General features: G+C 38.0%; 1 protein-coding gene across 4 annotated transcripts in view; it reads right to left on the bottom strand.

Annotated features, from left to right (window-relative positions):
* SAMD3 (sterile alpha motif domain containing 3) overlaps positions 1-951 on the bottom strand; it is a 41,396-nt gene extending 40,445 nt beyond the window's left edge. For 2 of the 4 annotated variants that reach the window (XM_070461321.1, XM_070461322.1), the window contains exon 1: positions 225-628. In XM_070461321.1, the coding sequence (XP_070317422.1) occupies positions 225-489 (265 nt within the window). In that variant the 5' untranslated portion in view covers positions 490-628. The other 2 variants (XM_070461323.1, XM_070461324.1) reach the window with 2 other exon arrangements.
* Positions 952-16,837: the final 15,886 nt, after the last annotated feature.

The raw sequence follows: 16,837 nt of genomic DNA, 5'->3' as shown, positions 1-16,837 counted from the left end.
TAAGTAACTCAAGATTTATTTTGAGTTCTTTTTGAAATAATTAGATTTTCTCATGGATACTAGGTCAAATGCAAAGTCTGCTACAGTCGGTAAGGAAATGAAAATTTCTTACTGTAGCAACCCCATATCAATGTTCACATGCATTAGGAGAAAAGCAATCAATGACAGAGGACACTCAATATCTCGACTGCTCAATTACATTTTTGAAAGTATAAACAACTCACCTTGAAACCTATGTACTAGCTCTCCTAAGTTTTTCTCCACCAGCCAACCGCAGACCTGATCAACTGACCAAGTTTCCATGGCTGTGTCCTGTAAATACACCTGTAAATACACCTGTAGAATAAAAAGAGGAGTCTTCAGTTTTTCTTTCTGACTGTTGTTCTTCTGTTTAATTTTAACGATCAGCAGTCTAAGCCTTTCCTTTGCAGACTCTTTGAGACTCTCAATATTAAGCTTCTTTAAAATTATTGTTTTCCGAATACACATCTAAAAGTTGCTAATAAATACCCGTTTTGAAAATGAGACCAGTTTGAACCTATTTCTTAGTCTCATTTCTCAAATTTCTTCACCTCCCCCTACTTTTTTTCCACAGGCATCCCTCAGGTTTACTAACAGATAGCTAGAGACATACAATGGTACTCAATCCTGTACCATTAACACCCAGGTTTCTTCACAAAGAAAAGAAAGGTGTGAAATTCACCACTACTAGGCTTATCAGGAAGTGGTTGACATTTACAAAAGGGGTGGGCAGGGGAGGAAGGGAGGAAGGATGGAAGGATCAGATAAAAGCCTGACAGAGATACTTAGTAAACCCTGTCTGATTAACCCCTTGCAGCTCCCAAAAGGAGAGAGAGCTTGTAACTGCTTCTGATGGCTTTGTTTAGCAACAGGACCAAGTAGGAGCCAAGTTCTCAGGAGAGTCTGAATGTTTCTTTCCTTTCAATAATATTCTTACATATTCCACTCAGTTCTAGAACTTTATTGAAGACCATTATGATTCATAAAATAACTAGTACAAACTAGCACATTGATTGAAAACCTAAAGAAAATAAGTTGGTAGATTCAAAATGGGAAAATAATTCAATATGTCAATAATTCTAAGTGAAGAGGTACATTGTTTGCAAGATACGTTCTTTAACTATTCAGTTATACTGTCACTATTCTTTTCTGACCATTTGAAAATTTAAAACAAGTATGCCTGCTGCAATAATTTTTCTAATTTCCCTTAGGCAGCCCGTCCTGTTTTTTGTTTTTGTTTTTTTAATAGTTCAATCCAAATGACTTAATGGACTGGAGAGAAACTGAAAAAACTTAAAACATTAAAATCTTAACACTACTTTCGATTTCATCTTTCAAATCAGACAACATAGATTTCTTTGTACAGTAAGACACTGACTCTCCTATAAAAACAGAGGGAAAAGCTAATCTTACAGAAATGGAATCCCAAGGAAAGATAAAAAGAGTCATTAAGACATGTATTTAAATTTTATTGCTAGAAGTTCTCCAAATAAATATTATTGTATTTTTCATTTTTGTGTATTTGAATAAGTTACAATTTCCAGCAGTTGGAATGGTGGCAAGGGAGAACCTGATTCCCTTTCATTCTTGACAATCTGAAAAGATAACAGACTTTAAAAATAATTTCCTAAAAAACAAGGACACTTCAAAGGAATAAACCACATTCCCATAAGTATTCATGAACACCAAGCTAGAAAATTGAAAACAAGGGTTAAATGTAGAAGAACGTCTTTCCAAATTACAGCAGTGGATTTAATTTGCTACGACAACAGTAGCCACAGAACTCCTCCCCTAGGCTAAGCTGCAATAGCAGGGTGTGAAAAGTCATTATTTGCGAGACTCTGGTGTAAATTAAAAATCACACCTTCCTGTCACACTTCTGGCTTCCTTGTGAAGAGTAGGACTTAGAGAAAAAAATAGAGAAGAAAGAAAAAAGACAACAATTCTCTAAACTTCAAGATTAAAAGGTATGCAGAGCAGAAATGCTGCCCTGCAGCCATGGGTGGATAAAAGGAAATCTGAGAATAGAATGAATCCTCGAAAACCCCCTCATATTTTTTAATTCCTAGAGTCTGAAAAATCTATTTCTGGGCAAAACAGAACAGTTATCAGATTATAACCTCATACAAAATAATAAGATTAAAATTAGTATAGTATAACTCACTTGTTTTTCTGAATGTTTCGTAAAATGTACTATCACTGCCTAAACAATGTAACATCTGTAAGTACCAACCTTACAACTTCCTCTAAAATAATGGATATATTATTTATGATTTATGCATCATAAAGGGATAAAAGATATATCAAAGGAGAAAAGACATATACAGCTGCTTTATTGCATGTGCAGTATTTTCAGAAACATCTGAGTATTTTGAAATGTGAGGGTAATTATGATCATTAATTACTATAAGACACAATAGTAAAAAAATAAAAATAATTAATAATAGTATTCTGTTGGGATACTCCAGCCAAATAATTCTCATTCTTTGATTATACTTTATTTCAATTAAATAAATTGGTATTAAATATTAAAGAATCTTATCTAACTAAAGCCAGGAAGAAGTAAGACTTTAGCTAAAGCAACCTAAATGTGGGCAAGTGTTATTTAATAAACTTGTTAAAACTCCAGAGGAAAATAATAGTGCAAACCATGGATGTGGTTTATAATCTTCAAGAGCAATGTAACATATAACAATATCAGCCACAAAAAAACACTTTTTTAGAAAATGCAAAAACATTTGTCTTTTTCGCTTCTGTTTGCATTTTTACTTTTATTTTCCCAGAGTTAAAAAACTGAGAAAACAGAAAGATTGTTAAAAGCTTTGATGGCAGCATCTGCCCTCTTTGGAATCAGGGCATCATCCTGCTCTGGAAAAGGACATCTCCTGCCATAGTAAGAGTTGAAAGAACCAACCATTTAGAAAAATTGGGTCCTGATAGTGAAAAAGAAGGAAAACCAAGAGACAAAAATAGGATGTGGCTGTCATGTCCAGGCAGTTCTGTTGGGCAGCAGCCTTGCTTTGACATGAGCAATGATATCACTGAACTCCACTGGGGCATAATATCTCATCTGCTTTAACCTGCAATCTATTCCAACCATCACCAGACCAGGAGGAACGAAAACGGGAATAGTCAACTAGAAAACCTTGCATACCTTAGTAATCAAAATATTTACTGCCTAGATAGCTCAGAGCTGAGTAACTAAAGATAGGCCAAAGAAATTAGGTGCCCTACCAAGAAGATGAGACATGTACATAACCAGAACATAGAGTCAGTTATGATGGATACAACAGAGGGCTTCCCAGGTGGCTCAGTGGTAAAGAATCCACCTGCTAATACAGGAAATGCAGGTTCAACCCCTGGGTCAGGAAGATTGCCTAGAGAAGGAAATGGCAACCTACTCCAATATTCTTGCCTGGAAAATTCCATGTACTGAGGACCCTAGTGGGCTACAGTCCATGGGGTTGCATAAAGTTGGACATGACCAAGCACGTTCACACGGTATAAATAGCACTAGGGGCTGAATTTTTCTTATTCCCCTGGAAAAGAATGTATTTTGGTTTAGAATCTGAATGAAAGATACACTTTAGATAGTGAAGAAGCCTGAAGAAATGAGATCAATCGAATGAACTAAAAATAACATGGCAGAATAAGCAAGTTATGTTTTGGGACCTGAACGTGACCACTCTTCCTAGAATGGTGAGTATATTGTAGGGAGTGACAGCGGAGAGAATCAGAAAGATGACTGGAGAATTAGAACGCTGAACTCCGAGTTTATAGACATAAGCTTTGGGAAAGAAGTCATTGTGTTTTAGAAAGACTGTTTGCGTAGCTGAGCCAGATGAATTATAGGAAAAGGTGTTTTTAAGTAAATTGCATATGAAAATGAATCCTTTAACTTTTACTAAACATTCATAAAGTCTTCCATGGTGGCTCAGATAAAGAACCCGCCTGCAATGTGGGAGACTTTGATTTGATCTCTGGGTTGGGAAGATCTCCTGGGGGAGGGCATGGCAACTCACTTCACTATTCTTGCCTGGAGAATCCCCATGGGCTAATTTTTCTTCATTTTAGAAGGATAGATGTTTATGTTTATATTTGTCTTTCCAAAAATTGTAGAAATAAAACTTTTAATTTTTTTCATATGTCTTGAGCAAAAGAGGAATGAGATGTACAAAGCTAGCCAATACCAAGCAAGTGAAACACACCAAAAGGAACTGTCAGTACACATTAAGCTATTGCCTATAGAATCTGGAACTGCATCACCTTAGGTCAAACAATGAACAAGGAGGGAGCACAGCTGCACCCATCAGAAGGCAATTGGAGTAAAGATTTACTGAGCATGGCCTTGTCCACTAGAGCAAGATTCAGTTTTTCCACATGCAGTCCTTCCCATCAATTGATGCTTTTGAACTGTGGTGTTGGAGAAGACTCTTGAGAGTCCCTTGGACTGTAAGGAGATCCGACCAGTCCATCCTAAAGGAGATCAGTCCTGGGTGTTCATTGGAAGGACTGATGTTGAAGCTGCAACTCCAATACTTTGGCCACCTGATGCGAAGAGCTGACTCATTGGAAAAGACCCTGATGCTGGGAAAGATTGAGGGCAGGAGGAGAAGGGAATGACAAGAGGATGAGATGGTTGGATGGCATCACTGACTCAATGGACATGGGTTTGGGTGGACTCTGGGAGGTGGTGATGGACGGGGGGCCTGGCGTGCTGTGGTTCACGGGGTCGCAAAGAGTTGGACATGACTGAGCAACTGAACTGAACTGAACTGAACTCCCTCCCATCAGGAAGCTTGCACAAGACTCTTATTCTCATCCAACACAGAGCAAGAACTACAATCCCACAGCCTCCAGAATGAAAATCACAATCACAGTAAGCTAACCAAAATGATCACATGGATTGCAGCCTTGTCATGGCGAAGGGGCTTGCATAACTCAATGAAGCTATGAGCAATGCCATGCAGGGCCACTCAAGGTGGAGGGGGTCATGGTGGAGAGTTCTGACAAAACATGATCCACTGGAGAAGAGAATAGCAAACCACTCCAGTGTTCTTGCCTTGAGAACCCCAAATGTTAAGCTAAGCCAGATGAAATTGCCATTTCAAAAATATATATTTATTTGGCTGCACCAGGTCTAGTTGAAGCACCTGGGATCTTTAGTTGCAGCATGTGGAATCTAATTCCCTGGCCAGGGATCAAACCCAGGACTACAGCACTGGGAGCATGGAATCTTAGCCACTGGGAAACCAGAGAAGTCCCCAAAATGTCATTTTTGTACATACACGAATCTAAGATCAATAATTCCTTATAGTGGAACTTATAGGTTGAATCTTGATTTTGTGAAAACTATTAGTAAGTGTTGGTTGATTCCTTTTGTTCAGCAAGACTTATCAGAGGTCTCTGTGATTCATACCGCCTCCAAACTTTGAGGGAGAGAAGTGGTGAGCACAATAATAGTCACTTTAATTTTTTATTTTTACACTTATAAAGAAACTAAACAGCAATCTATCTGGGAGGTTTAATTAAATTAATGAACACAAATAGCAATGAGCCAGAGTTAGAGGTCTTCGGGGATGTCTGGGTGACAAACACCCAGTCTTCTGGCTTTTGAGTCAGACTTCTGGGGCATCCTTGCCTCTGGTTAGCTGATCGTCAAAGCTGACAGATCATCAACATGAACTACATTCTCTGGATTTTTGCCAGAGATGGTAGCTGTGAGCTGCATTGTCAACTTCTATCAAAATCTGAATTTGTAACTGAGAAGATTTGACAGATGTCAACTCTTCCCGAATTAATCTATAAATTCAAATTAATATTTAAATGTGTTTGTGTTTTTTACTTACTATGGTTCTGGTACTGGATAAATACACAAAAGAGACTAGAAATGCTTGGCAAAAGGACTTTTACTCCCAGATGTTCAAAAGTAGTTTTAAATTATAATAAGTATAAAAGCATGGTATTGGAGCAAAAGAGGACAGATCACTGTAACAGAATAGAAACCTGGAAACAGAAATATATGGAAGTATTAAAAAGATGGTTTTTTCAAATTGGTGGTGAGAGAAGTGACCATTCCACAAATTTTGTTAGGACACTACCTCCTATCACCTACAAAATAAATTCCTCAGGTGAGATAAATAATTATTTCAAGCATATTTTCTGATCACAGTGTAGTAAGATTAGATGTCAACCATCTAATAGTTTTATAGTTTTTTCTTAAAAACTATTAAAAATATGAACATGTGGAGGCTAAACAACACACTTCTGAATAACCAACAGACCACAGAAGAAATCAAAAAGGAAATCAAGATTTGCATAGAAACAAATGAAAATGAAAACACAAAACCCCAAAACCTATGGGATTCAGTAAAAGCAGTGCTAAGAGGGAGGTTCATAGCAATACAAGCCTACCTCAAGAAACAAGAGAAACATCAAATAAACAACCTAACTTTATACCTAAAGCATCTAGTAAAAGAAGAACCCCAAAGTTAGTAGAAAGAAAGACATCATAAAAATCAGAGCAGAAATAAATGAAAAATAAATGAAGGGGACTATAGCAAAAATCAACAAAACTAAAAGCTGGTTCTTTGAGACGATAAATAAAATAGACACACTGTTAGCCACTCATCAAGGGAAAAAAGGAGAAGAAACAAATCAATAAAATTAGAAATGAAAATGGAGAAATCACAACAGACAACACAGAAATACCAAAGATCATAAGAGACTACTATGAGCACTTATATGCCAATAAAATGGACAATTTGGAAGAGAGGGACAAATTCTTAGAAAAGCATAACCTTCCAAAACTGAACCAGGAAGAAATAAAAAAATCTTAACAGACCCATCACAAGCATGGAAATTGAAGCCGTAATCAAAAATTTTCCAACAAACAAAAACTCAGGACCAGATGGTTTCACAGGTGAATTCTACCAAAAATTTAGAGAAGAGCTAACACTGATCCTACTCAAACCCTTCCGGAAAATTGCAGAGGAAGGTAAACCCCCAAACTCATTCTATGAGGCCACCATCACCCTAATTCCAAAACCAAAGTTGCCACAAAAAAAGAAAACTACAAGCCAATATCACTGATGAACATAGAAGCAAAAATCCTCAACAAAATTCTAGTGAACAGAATCCAACAACATATTAAAAAGATCATACATCATGACCAAGTGGGTTTTATCCCAGGGATTCAAGGACTCTTCAATATTCACAAATCAATCTATGTGATACATCATATTAACAAATTGAAAGATAAAAACCATATGATTATCTCAATAGATACAGATAAAGCCTTTGACAAATTCAACACCCATTTATGATAAAAACTCTCCAGAAAGCAGGCATAGAAGGAACATACCTCAACATAATAAAAGCCATATAAGACAAACCCCCAGCAGACATTTTCCTCAATGGTGAAAAATTAAAAGCATGTTCTCTAAAACCAGGAACAAGACAAGGGTGCCCACTCTCACCACTACTATTCAACGTAGTTTTGGAAGTCCTAGCTACAGCAATCAGAGAAGAACAAGAAATAAAAGAGATCCAGGTTGGAAAAGGAGAAGAAAAACTCTCACTGTTTGCAGATGACATGATCCTATACATAGGAAACCGTAAAGACAGCACCAGAAAATTACTAGAGTTAATCAATAAATATAGTAAAATTGCAGGATATACAATTAACACAGAAATCCCTTTCATTACTATACAGTAACAATGAAAAAACAGAAAGATAAATTAAGGAAAAATCCCATTCACTATTGCAATGAAAAGAATAAAATATTTAGGAATAAATTTACCTAAAGAAATAGATGGAGAAATATACCATGTTTGTGGACTGGAAGAATCAATACAGTGAAAATGACTATACTACCCAAAGCAGTTTATAGATTCAAGCAATCCCTATCAAGCAACCAATGGTATTTTTCACAGAACTAGAACAAATAATTTTACAATTTGTATGGAAACACAAAAACCTCTAATAGCCAAAGCAATCTTGAGAAAGAAGAATGGAACTGGAGGAATCAACCTGCCTGACTTCAAACCATACTACAAAGCTACAGTCCTCAATACAGTATGGTACTGGCACAAAGGCAGACATATAGATCAATGGAACAAAATAGAAAGCCCAGAGATAAATCTACACACTTTATCTTTGACAAAGGAGACAAAAATATACAATGGAGAAAAGACAATCTCTTTAAAAAGTGGTGCTGGGAAAACTGGTCAACCATTTGTAAAAGAATGAAACTAGAGCACTTTCTAACATCATACACAAAAATAAACTCAAAATGGATTAAAGACCTAAATGTAATACCAGAGACTATAAAACTCTTAGAGGAAAACACAAGCAGAACACTCTGACATAAATCACAGCAAGATCCTCTATGACCCACCTCCCAGAATATTGGAAATAAAAGCAAAAATTAACAAACGGGACCTAATTAAACTTAAAAGGAAACTATAAGCAAGGTGAAAAGGTAACCTTCAGAATGGGAGAAAATAATAGCAAATGAAATAATTGACAAAGAATTAATCTCCAAAATATACAAGCAGCATACACCTCAACACCAGAAAAATAAATGACCCAATCAAAAAGTGGGCCAAAGATCTAAACAGACATTTCTCCAAAGAAGACATACAGATGGCTAACAAACACATGAAAAGATGCTCAACATCACTCATTATCAGAGAACTGCAAATCTAAACCACAATGAAGTACCATTTCACTCTGTTCAGAATAGCTGCCATCAAAAAGTCTATAAACAACAAATTCTGGAGAGAGTGTGGGAGAAAAGGGAACCCTCTTGCACTGTTGATGGGAAGGCAAACTAGTACAGCCATCATGGAGAACAGTGTGAAGAGTTCTTAAAAACCTGGAAATAGAACTGCCACACGATCCAGCAATCCCACTGCTGGGCACACACACCAAGGAAACCAGAATTGAAAGAGACACGTGTACCCCAATGTTCATCGCAGCACTGTTCACAACAGCTAGGACACGGAAGCAACCTAGATGCCCATCGGCAGATGAGTGGATAAGAAAATTGTGGTACACATACACAATGGAATACTACTCAGCTATAAAAAGAACACATTTGAGTCAGTTCTAACGAGGTGGATGAAACTGGAACCTATTATACAGAGTGAAGTAAGTTAGAAAGAGAAACACCAATACAGTATTTAATGCATATATATGGAATTTAGAAAGATGGTAACAATGACCCTATTTGCAAAACAGGAAAAGAATCTCAGATGTAAAGGACAGACTTTTGGACTCTGTGCAAGAAGGAGTGTGTAGGATGACCTGAGAGAACAGCACTGAAACATGTATATTACCATATGTGAAATCGATGACCAGTTCAAGTTTGATGCATGAAGCAGGGCACTCAAAGCTGTGTTCTGGGACAACCCAGAGCCGTGGGGTGGGGAGGTATTGGGAGGGGGTTTAGGATGAGAGGACACAAGTACACCCGTGGCTGATTCATGTCAATGTCTGGCAAAAACCACCACAATATTATAAAGTGATTAGCCTCCAATTAAAATAAATAAATATTCTTCAAAAAAATTAATTTAAAGTTAATAAAAAACTAAATTAAAAAATTAAATGAATTTAAAGTAAGATTGTACAATAAAAATAAAGAATGATGTCAGTTCAGTTCAGTTCAGTCACTCAGTTGTGTCCGACTCTCTGCGACCCCATGAGCCGCAGCACACCAGGCCTCCCTGTCCATCACCAGCTCCTGGAGTCCACCCAAACCCATGTCCATTGAGTCGGTGATGCCATCCAACCATCTCATCCTCTGTCATCCCCTTCTCCTCCTGCCCTCAATCTTTCCCAGCATCAGGGTCTTTTCCAATGAGTCAGCTCTTCGCATCAGGTGGCCAAAATATTGGAGTTGCAGCTTCAACATCAGTCCTTCTAATGAACACCCAGGACTGATCTCCTTTAGAAAGATCTATTTGACCACAAGAATTAAAAGATGTAGACATATATATATGTTATATGTAGTTTTAAGTAATATAATAATTCTTTAAAACAATACAAACAGTTTAAATACAGATAAATATTACTAATATACATCAAAAATCTTCAAAATATTCTCATACTTTAGCCCCCAAATAATATTTCTAAGAATTAACCCTAAGAATATTCACAGAATGTGCACAAAGATGTTTACAAAGCAATAGCTAGAATTGTAAGGAAATCAGGCAAACTAAATTTCAGCAGTAGGAACTGACCAGTAAATTGTGATCTTTAAACAAAAAACTATGTAGTGATTAACAACTGTGTTTTAGAGAAATAGTTGTGAAACACGTATAAGTGAAAATAGGTTTAAAATAGTATGATTCAAGTTGTACAAAGAAAATAAAATCAGAACAGCACACAAAGGTAACATAAAGACATAACATATGGGGGAACATACTGAAGGTAAAAGTGAGTCTCTCAGTTTGGTGGAATCAGTGCATTTTTTTTTCTTTGCTGCTCTCAAAATTGTTTCCATTAAAGAATGTTATTGTTATTTTCAGGAAAGTTAGGGTTTTAAAAATAAAAGGAAAAAGTGGTTATTTATAGATCATTGCTGGAGCAGCCTCAGTCCATCTGTTTTCACACCAGAAAATTAAAAGAGAGAGCACTGGACCAGATCCAGCCTACTGAAGTAGTTTTAGTTCCTTTACTTTATTTTAAAAATGAATGATTTCACCTATAAATCTGGAATCTTAGCTTCTCTGAAAAATTGGGAGTTCTTGCAACACTGAATTCATATTTCTGAACAGTAACTATTCAGGTCGATGCTGCTCCCTTGAAAGAAAAGTAAAACAGACTGAGATGTGTTGTAGAGAGTATAGGAAGCACAGGGCAAGTTTGAAACAAGCTGAATCTTGGATAGCTAATGTCTGTTAACTCTTGAAAGAAGAAGATTTTGAGGAGTGATACATGTCTATGTATACATGTATATGTATATGGGCTTCCCCCACGGCTCAGTGGTAAAGAGATGCAGGAGACAGGGATTCCAGCTCTGAGTGGAAAAGACCCCCTGGAGGAGGGCATGGCAACCATTCCAGTATTCTTACCTGAAAGATCCCGTGGACAGAATAGCCTGCTGGGCTATAGTCCACGGGGTCACAAAGAGTTGGACACACAGAAGCAATTGAGCACGGCATACATGTACATACATATATATGTGTGTGTGCAATAATTATCTCTGAATACACTTAGTTCTTAACTAACTTTTTGTTATGTCCTAAAAGAAATAACATCTATCAGAAAAACTTTAGCCATGGTTAAGGCAGATATAATAATACATATATTAGAATTTAGGTCTTAAATCAAAGTCACGGACTCAAAGCTTTGTGAGCCGGAAAGCCCTAGTGTGTTGGGGCTTTCATTTCCCTGATGGCTCAGCAGTAAAGAATCTGCCTGCAATGCAGGAGCCACAGGAGATGCAGGTCCAGTCCTTGGGTTGGGAAGAGCCCTTGAGGAGGAAATGGCAACCGACTCCAGTATTCTTGCCTGGAGAATCCCATGGACAGAGGATTCTGGCAGGCTGCAGTCCATGAGGTCACAAAGAAATGGACATGACTGAAGTGACTTAGCACACACACCCTCATGAAGTAAAAGGCACATTTACCGATCATAGATGTGTGTGCAATAGCACAGGTGAGAATTGTTTATTTTATAGCTCTGACTGGTGGCAAGAGCTGATGCTATTAAAACATTACAGTCATTAAACTGTTTCTTCAGAACCACTCATCTGTTCAAGCACATGACAGTTGATTTCTGAAGCCTCCTAGAAGGCTTAGCTGGTAGGGCCAAGCTGGGCTCTTTTGATCTGTTATACTAAGTGTTGGTCTGACTTTATAGGTCCCTTTTTGGAGGATCTTCTTAATGCGATGTCACTGAAACCACAGGAGGGAGATGTGGGGACAAAATAGGCACAGAACTCTAGTTCTCCTATGAGATTTCTATTGAGTGACCAGTGGTCATGCTTCTGCCAGGTCTGAGTTTTTCCAAAGACAGGCTCTAATGTTCAAACTATTTGTTGATATCAAGCTACTCTTCCTAAAATATTGGCCAAAAAAGTAAACACGGTATCAAGTAGTAATCTATGGTTGATTGGCTAGTCTGAGTGAATGTGCTTGAGTTTGTGTGTGTGTGTGTGTGTGAGAGAGAGAGAGAGAGAGAATGAAAGCAAGACTAAGGAAGGCAGCAAGCCAGCCTAGAGTAAGGAGGAGAAGTTTATCATTTGTTGTTCACCTGTTAAGTCGTGTCCAACTCTTTGCGACCCCGTGGACTACAGCACCCCAGGCTTCCCTGTCCTTCATTATCTCCCTGAGTTTGCTCAAACTCATGTCCATTGAGTCTGTGATGCCATCCAACCATCTCATCCTCTGCCATCCCCTTCTCCTGCCTTCAATCCTTCCCAGCATTAGGGTCTTTTCTAGTGATTTGGCTCTTCACATCAGGTGGCCAAAGTATTGGAGCTTCAGCATCATTCCTTCCAATGAATATTCAGATTATCATGAATGATAATGAATAAATGTTGTTACCGAACCAAGCTTGGGTCCACTGGCTCACTCACAGTAAAGCCAGTCTTCTGACACTGGGCACCATGCAAGGAGTTCAGGGTAGATACTTAGTTCTCAAAAAGCCTGAACTCCCAATGGGTTTCAAGATAGCATTTTTTTTAAAGGCCAAGTGAGAGAGGGGTGTCCCAGGATGTGTCCCAGGATGTGCTCATGCACATTCTCTGATTGGCTGGTGGTACGGGAACAGGGCTGTGTAGCAGGGGTTAACATTATCAATCCTTAGGCTCCAGGAAGCCTGGGGGTTACATGCTCATGGTCATCAAGTAGTTAACATCTTTCATTTGGGTTTTCACACCTCTAAAACAACTCGGGGAATGTGCATCAGACACTAATGTGGAGGTACTTCAGAGGTGAGCTAGGGCAGAGGCTATGGGGGAGGAGTTTGTACCAGGAAAGTCCCAGAGGGTCCTCCTCAGTAACAATAAGATAATTGTTCCAATACTGGAAATAAAGACTGTAGGAACATAATAAAGCATTCGTGTTAGGCACAGTTAAACATATTTTTTAAATTTGTTTTGTGGTAAATTTATAAAACTCCCTACATTTCAATCTTAATTCTTATCCTAGTCAGGTCTACCATTCTTTGATTGCATTTGAGGACAAATGTGGCACACCAGGGTGAAGATGAGAGTAGTTTGGAAGAAGAAAAAGAAAAATAAATTTGATTCAGAAACTAGGTCTTCTCCAAGAGATTAAAATATGAAAAAAGAGTTGGTATTCCTGAAGCCAGGCCTAAAACTAATTTGTCATTTCAGATTCCTTGGCACTTAGAATACAGCTTAAAAAATGCTTGCCTGGGCACTCATTCCTCATGAAACTGTAAGGAGAGATGCCTAAGTGAATTAAGCCATCACTCTGCTATTGGCTTAATCCTAGCTTCATTGACTACTGATCACATTACCCTTTTAATCCAATTGCCCAAATCCCCTGCTGAGTTATCCACTTCAGGTTGTTCTCTTTCTGGTACAATTTTCCATCCATTGCTGCAACATATTTGCAGTAATTCAGCACAGCATCAACTTTCTGGGGAAAGGGTATTAGTGAAGTTGTCACTGGTGGGGCCTAACAGGTAGATCAGTGGCAGAGAGGGGTAAGAGGTGTCGCTGAGGGTTGTCTGCTGCTGATTCCCTACCTCTCTCTCAACTGAACTCAGAATTCAGAATTTAACTCAAGAAGTGTATTTCCCAACTTATCCAATATAAGAGTCAACCGGGGGCACTGCATGAAAATATTGACTCCCAAACTTTTCCCAAAAGATTCTGGTTCAGGTGGCTTGGGGTGAGTCCCAGAAATAAATATTTTGAAAGATTTCCAGTGGTTCTTCTGATTAGCCAAGTTTGAGAAACAATTGAAATATTCATCAAGATTTATTTCCAATTTATACAGCCCCATTAAGTCAAAGTTTATAAACTTTGCTGATAAATGTTATAAACCTTTATGACATGTCATTAGGTTTCCCTGGTGGCTCAATGGTGAAGAATCTGCCTGCAATGCAGGAGACATGGGTTTGATCCCTGGGGTGGGAAGATCCCCTGGAGAAGGAAATGGCTACCCACTCCAGTATTCTTGCTTGGAAAATCCCATGGACAGAGGAGCCTGGTGGGGTGAGGTCCACTGGGTCACAAAAGTGTTGGACACAACTGAGCAGCTAAACAACATGTCATCAGGCATAAATTACACTGTTGAGAAAAGTGAAGTTGCTCAGTCGTGTCCGACGCTTTGCGACCCCATGGACTGTAGCCTACCAGGCTCCTCCATCCATGGGATTTTCCAGGCAAGAGTACTGGAGTGGGTTGCCATTTCCTTCTCAATTTTAGCAATTTATTAAAATAATCAGGTGAATATCACTGGAATTAACATAGTACTATTGTATTGAAAAGGATTTTTCATAAAACTTAAGTATGTAAAATAAATGTGGTAACCTGATTTTTTTCAACATTTTTATTGTGGTTAAATATATGTATATAGCATAAAATTTACCATCTTAACCCTTTTTGTGTAGAATTCAGTAGCAGTTAGTAAGTTCAGATTGAATGAAACCATCACTATGAACTCTCTGCCTGTTAAATAATAAATTTTATCCTTCACCCTGATAACCACTGTTTTACATTCTGTCTCTATGAATCTGACACTTGTACCTCATATATGTGGAATCAGAATATTCTTCCTCGTGTACCTGTCTTATTTCACTTAGTATAATGCTTTCCATGTTGTAGTATCCTTCCTTTCTAAGGACAGATAATATTTCATTGTTTATATCACCATCTATTTATCCTTTCATCTATTGATCAATGTTTGGGTTGTTTCCCCTCATTTGATAGCATTTTGTGTATGACTCTGATTTGAACTTTGTTGTGCAAGTACTGTTCAAGTCCCTGTTTCAGTAACCTGATTTTCATGGTTACAATCATTCAACATACCCTGACTTCTTCCTACACTGGTAGCAGATGTGGAGACTTTGCATGAATCTTCTAGATCTGGCAAAATCACTCTCATATCCTAGATGGGGAGAAAGGGGTTTCAGAAATGCTAAGTGACTTGCCCAAGGATGCACAGCTGTTTGAATGAGGATGCACTTTTTATCAGGTCCAGTAAGGCAAATAAAATGAATTCTATTTAATGAGACCAACCTATAAGTCACTTTCATCCTAATAAAGATAGGAAGCCCTTGTATGGTGTTGACTGTCTTCATTTTTTTATTCCCTGTGCTGATCAATAACAATACATTGTAGGACCTCAAAGCTTTTCAAGAAAGATGCATAGATACAGTAATAACCACTGTAAATATGCTTTGAAGGAAAAGACATGCAGTTTGTAAATACAGGGCAGATACCTATTTTAACCCAGAGTTACCCAACTGCGTTGTCTGAACACACTGGTTGCCTCCAGTCTATTGGCAGGTGGTTAGAACAGATCTCTCTTTGCCACAGATGGAACTTCTTCCAGGTGTACACAGGTTTCAGATAGTTTAATGCATTTATCCTTTTGCTCATTAAAAAAAAATTATTTTTTTCTCCATATGCCATGATATGGAAAAGTTTGAAAAGCAGAGAGTCAGGCTAGCCGTATGGAGCTTGGAAGAAACAGGAGGAAATGGATATAGCAGTGTTTCAATCATTACCTTTGACTGCATGTTAATCTCCAGGGGTCTATGCCCAGCTTCTACACCAGTCCAATTAAATGAGAATTTCTGGAGCAAGGACCATAGGCAGTGGCGTTTTTTAAAGCTTTTCCAAGAGATTCCCATGTGCATCAGAGCTAAGAACTGATGGTGTAAAGTGAGGCAGAGGGAATAAAATTCCAGAAACAAAAAAAAGACTTTGCCATGGAAACACTTCTCTCGCTCTCTCTTTTTTTTTTTTTTTTTTACCATGTTGCATGGCATATGGGATCTTAGTTCCCCGACCAGGGATTGAACCTGCCCCTCTTCACACACTCCCATCCCCTCACAAGCCCCCACATCCCCTGACCCACATTGGTAGCACATAGTCTCAACCACTGGACCACCAGGTAAATCCCATGGAAACACTTTTGTTGAGACTCCTCTTGAATTGCAGCCATCCACTCAAGCCTGTATATTGTCAACCTACTTATTTAACTTATATGCAGAGTACATCATGTGAAATGCTGGGCTGGATGAAGCATAAGCTGGAATCAAGATTGCCAGGAGAAACATTAATAACCTCAGATATTACTTCAAGAAACAAGAGAAAAGTCAAATAAATAACCTAACCCTACACCTAAAGCAACGAAGAAGCAAGAAATGAAGAAGCCCAGGGTTAGTAGAAGGAAAGAAATCTTAAAAATTAGGGCAGAAATAAATGTAAAAGAAACAAAAGAGACCATAGCAAAAATCAACAAAGCTAAAAGCTGGTTTTTTGAAAAGATAAACAAAATTGACAAACCGTTAGCCAGACTCATTAAGAAACAAAGAGAGAAGAACCAAATCAACAAAATTAGAAATGAAAATGGAGAGATCACAGCAGACAACACTGAAATACAAAGGATCATAAGAGACTACTACCAACAGCTCTATGCCAATAAAATGGACAACTTGGAAGAAATGGACAAATTCTTAGAAAAGTATAACTTTCCAAAACTGAACCAGGAAGAAATAGAAGATCTTAACAGACCCATCACAAGCAAGGAAATCAAAACTGTAATCAGAAATCTTCCAGCAAACAAAAGCCCAGGACCAGATGGCTTCACAGCTGAATTCTAC

Source organism: Odocoileus virginianus, chromosome 34 (genome assembly GCF_023699985.2).
Source record: "Odocoileus virginianus isolate 20LAN1187 ecotype Illinois chromosome 34, Ovbor_1.2, whole genome shotgun sequence".
Classification (NCBI taxonomy): domain Eukaryota; kingdom Metazoa; phylum Chordata; class Mammalia; order Artiodactyla; family Cervidae; genus Odocoileus; species Odocoileus virginianus.
Note: the sequence above shows the minus strand (reverse complement) of the source record. Positions and strands in the feature narration are given on the sequence as shown.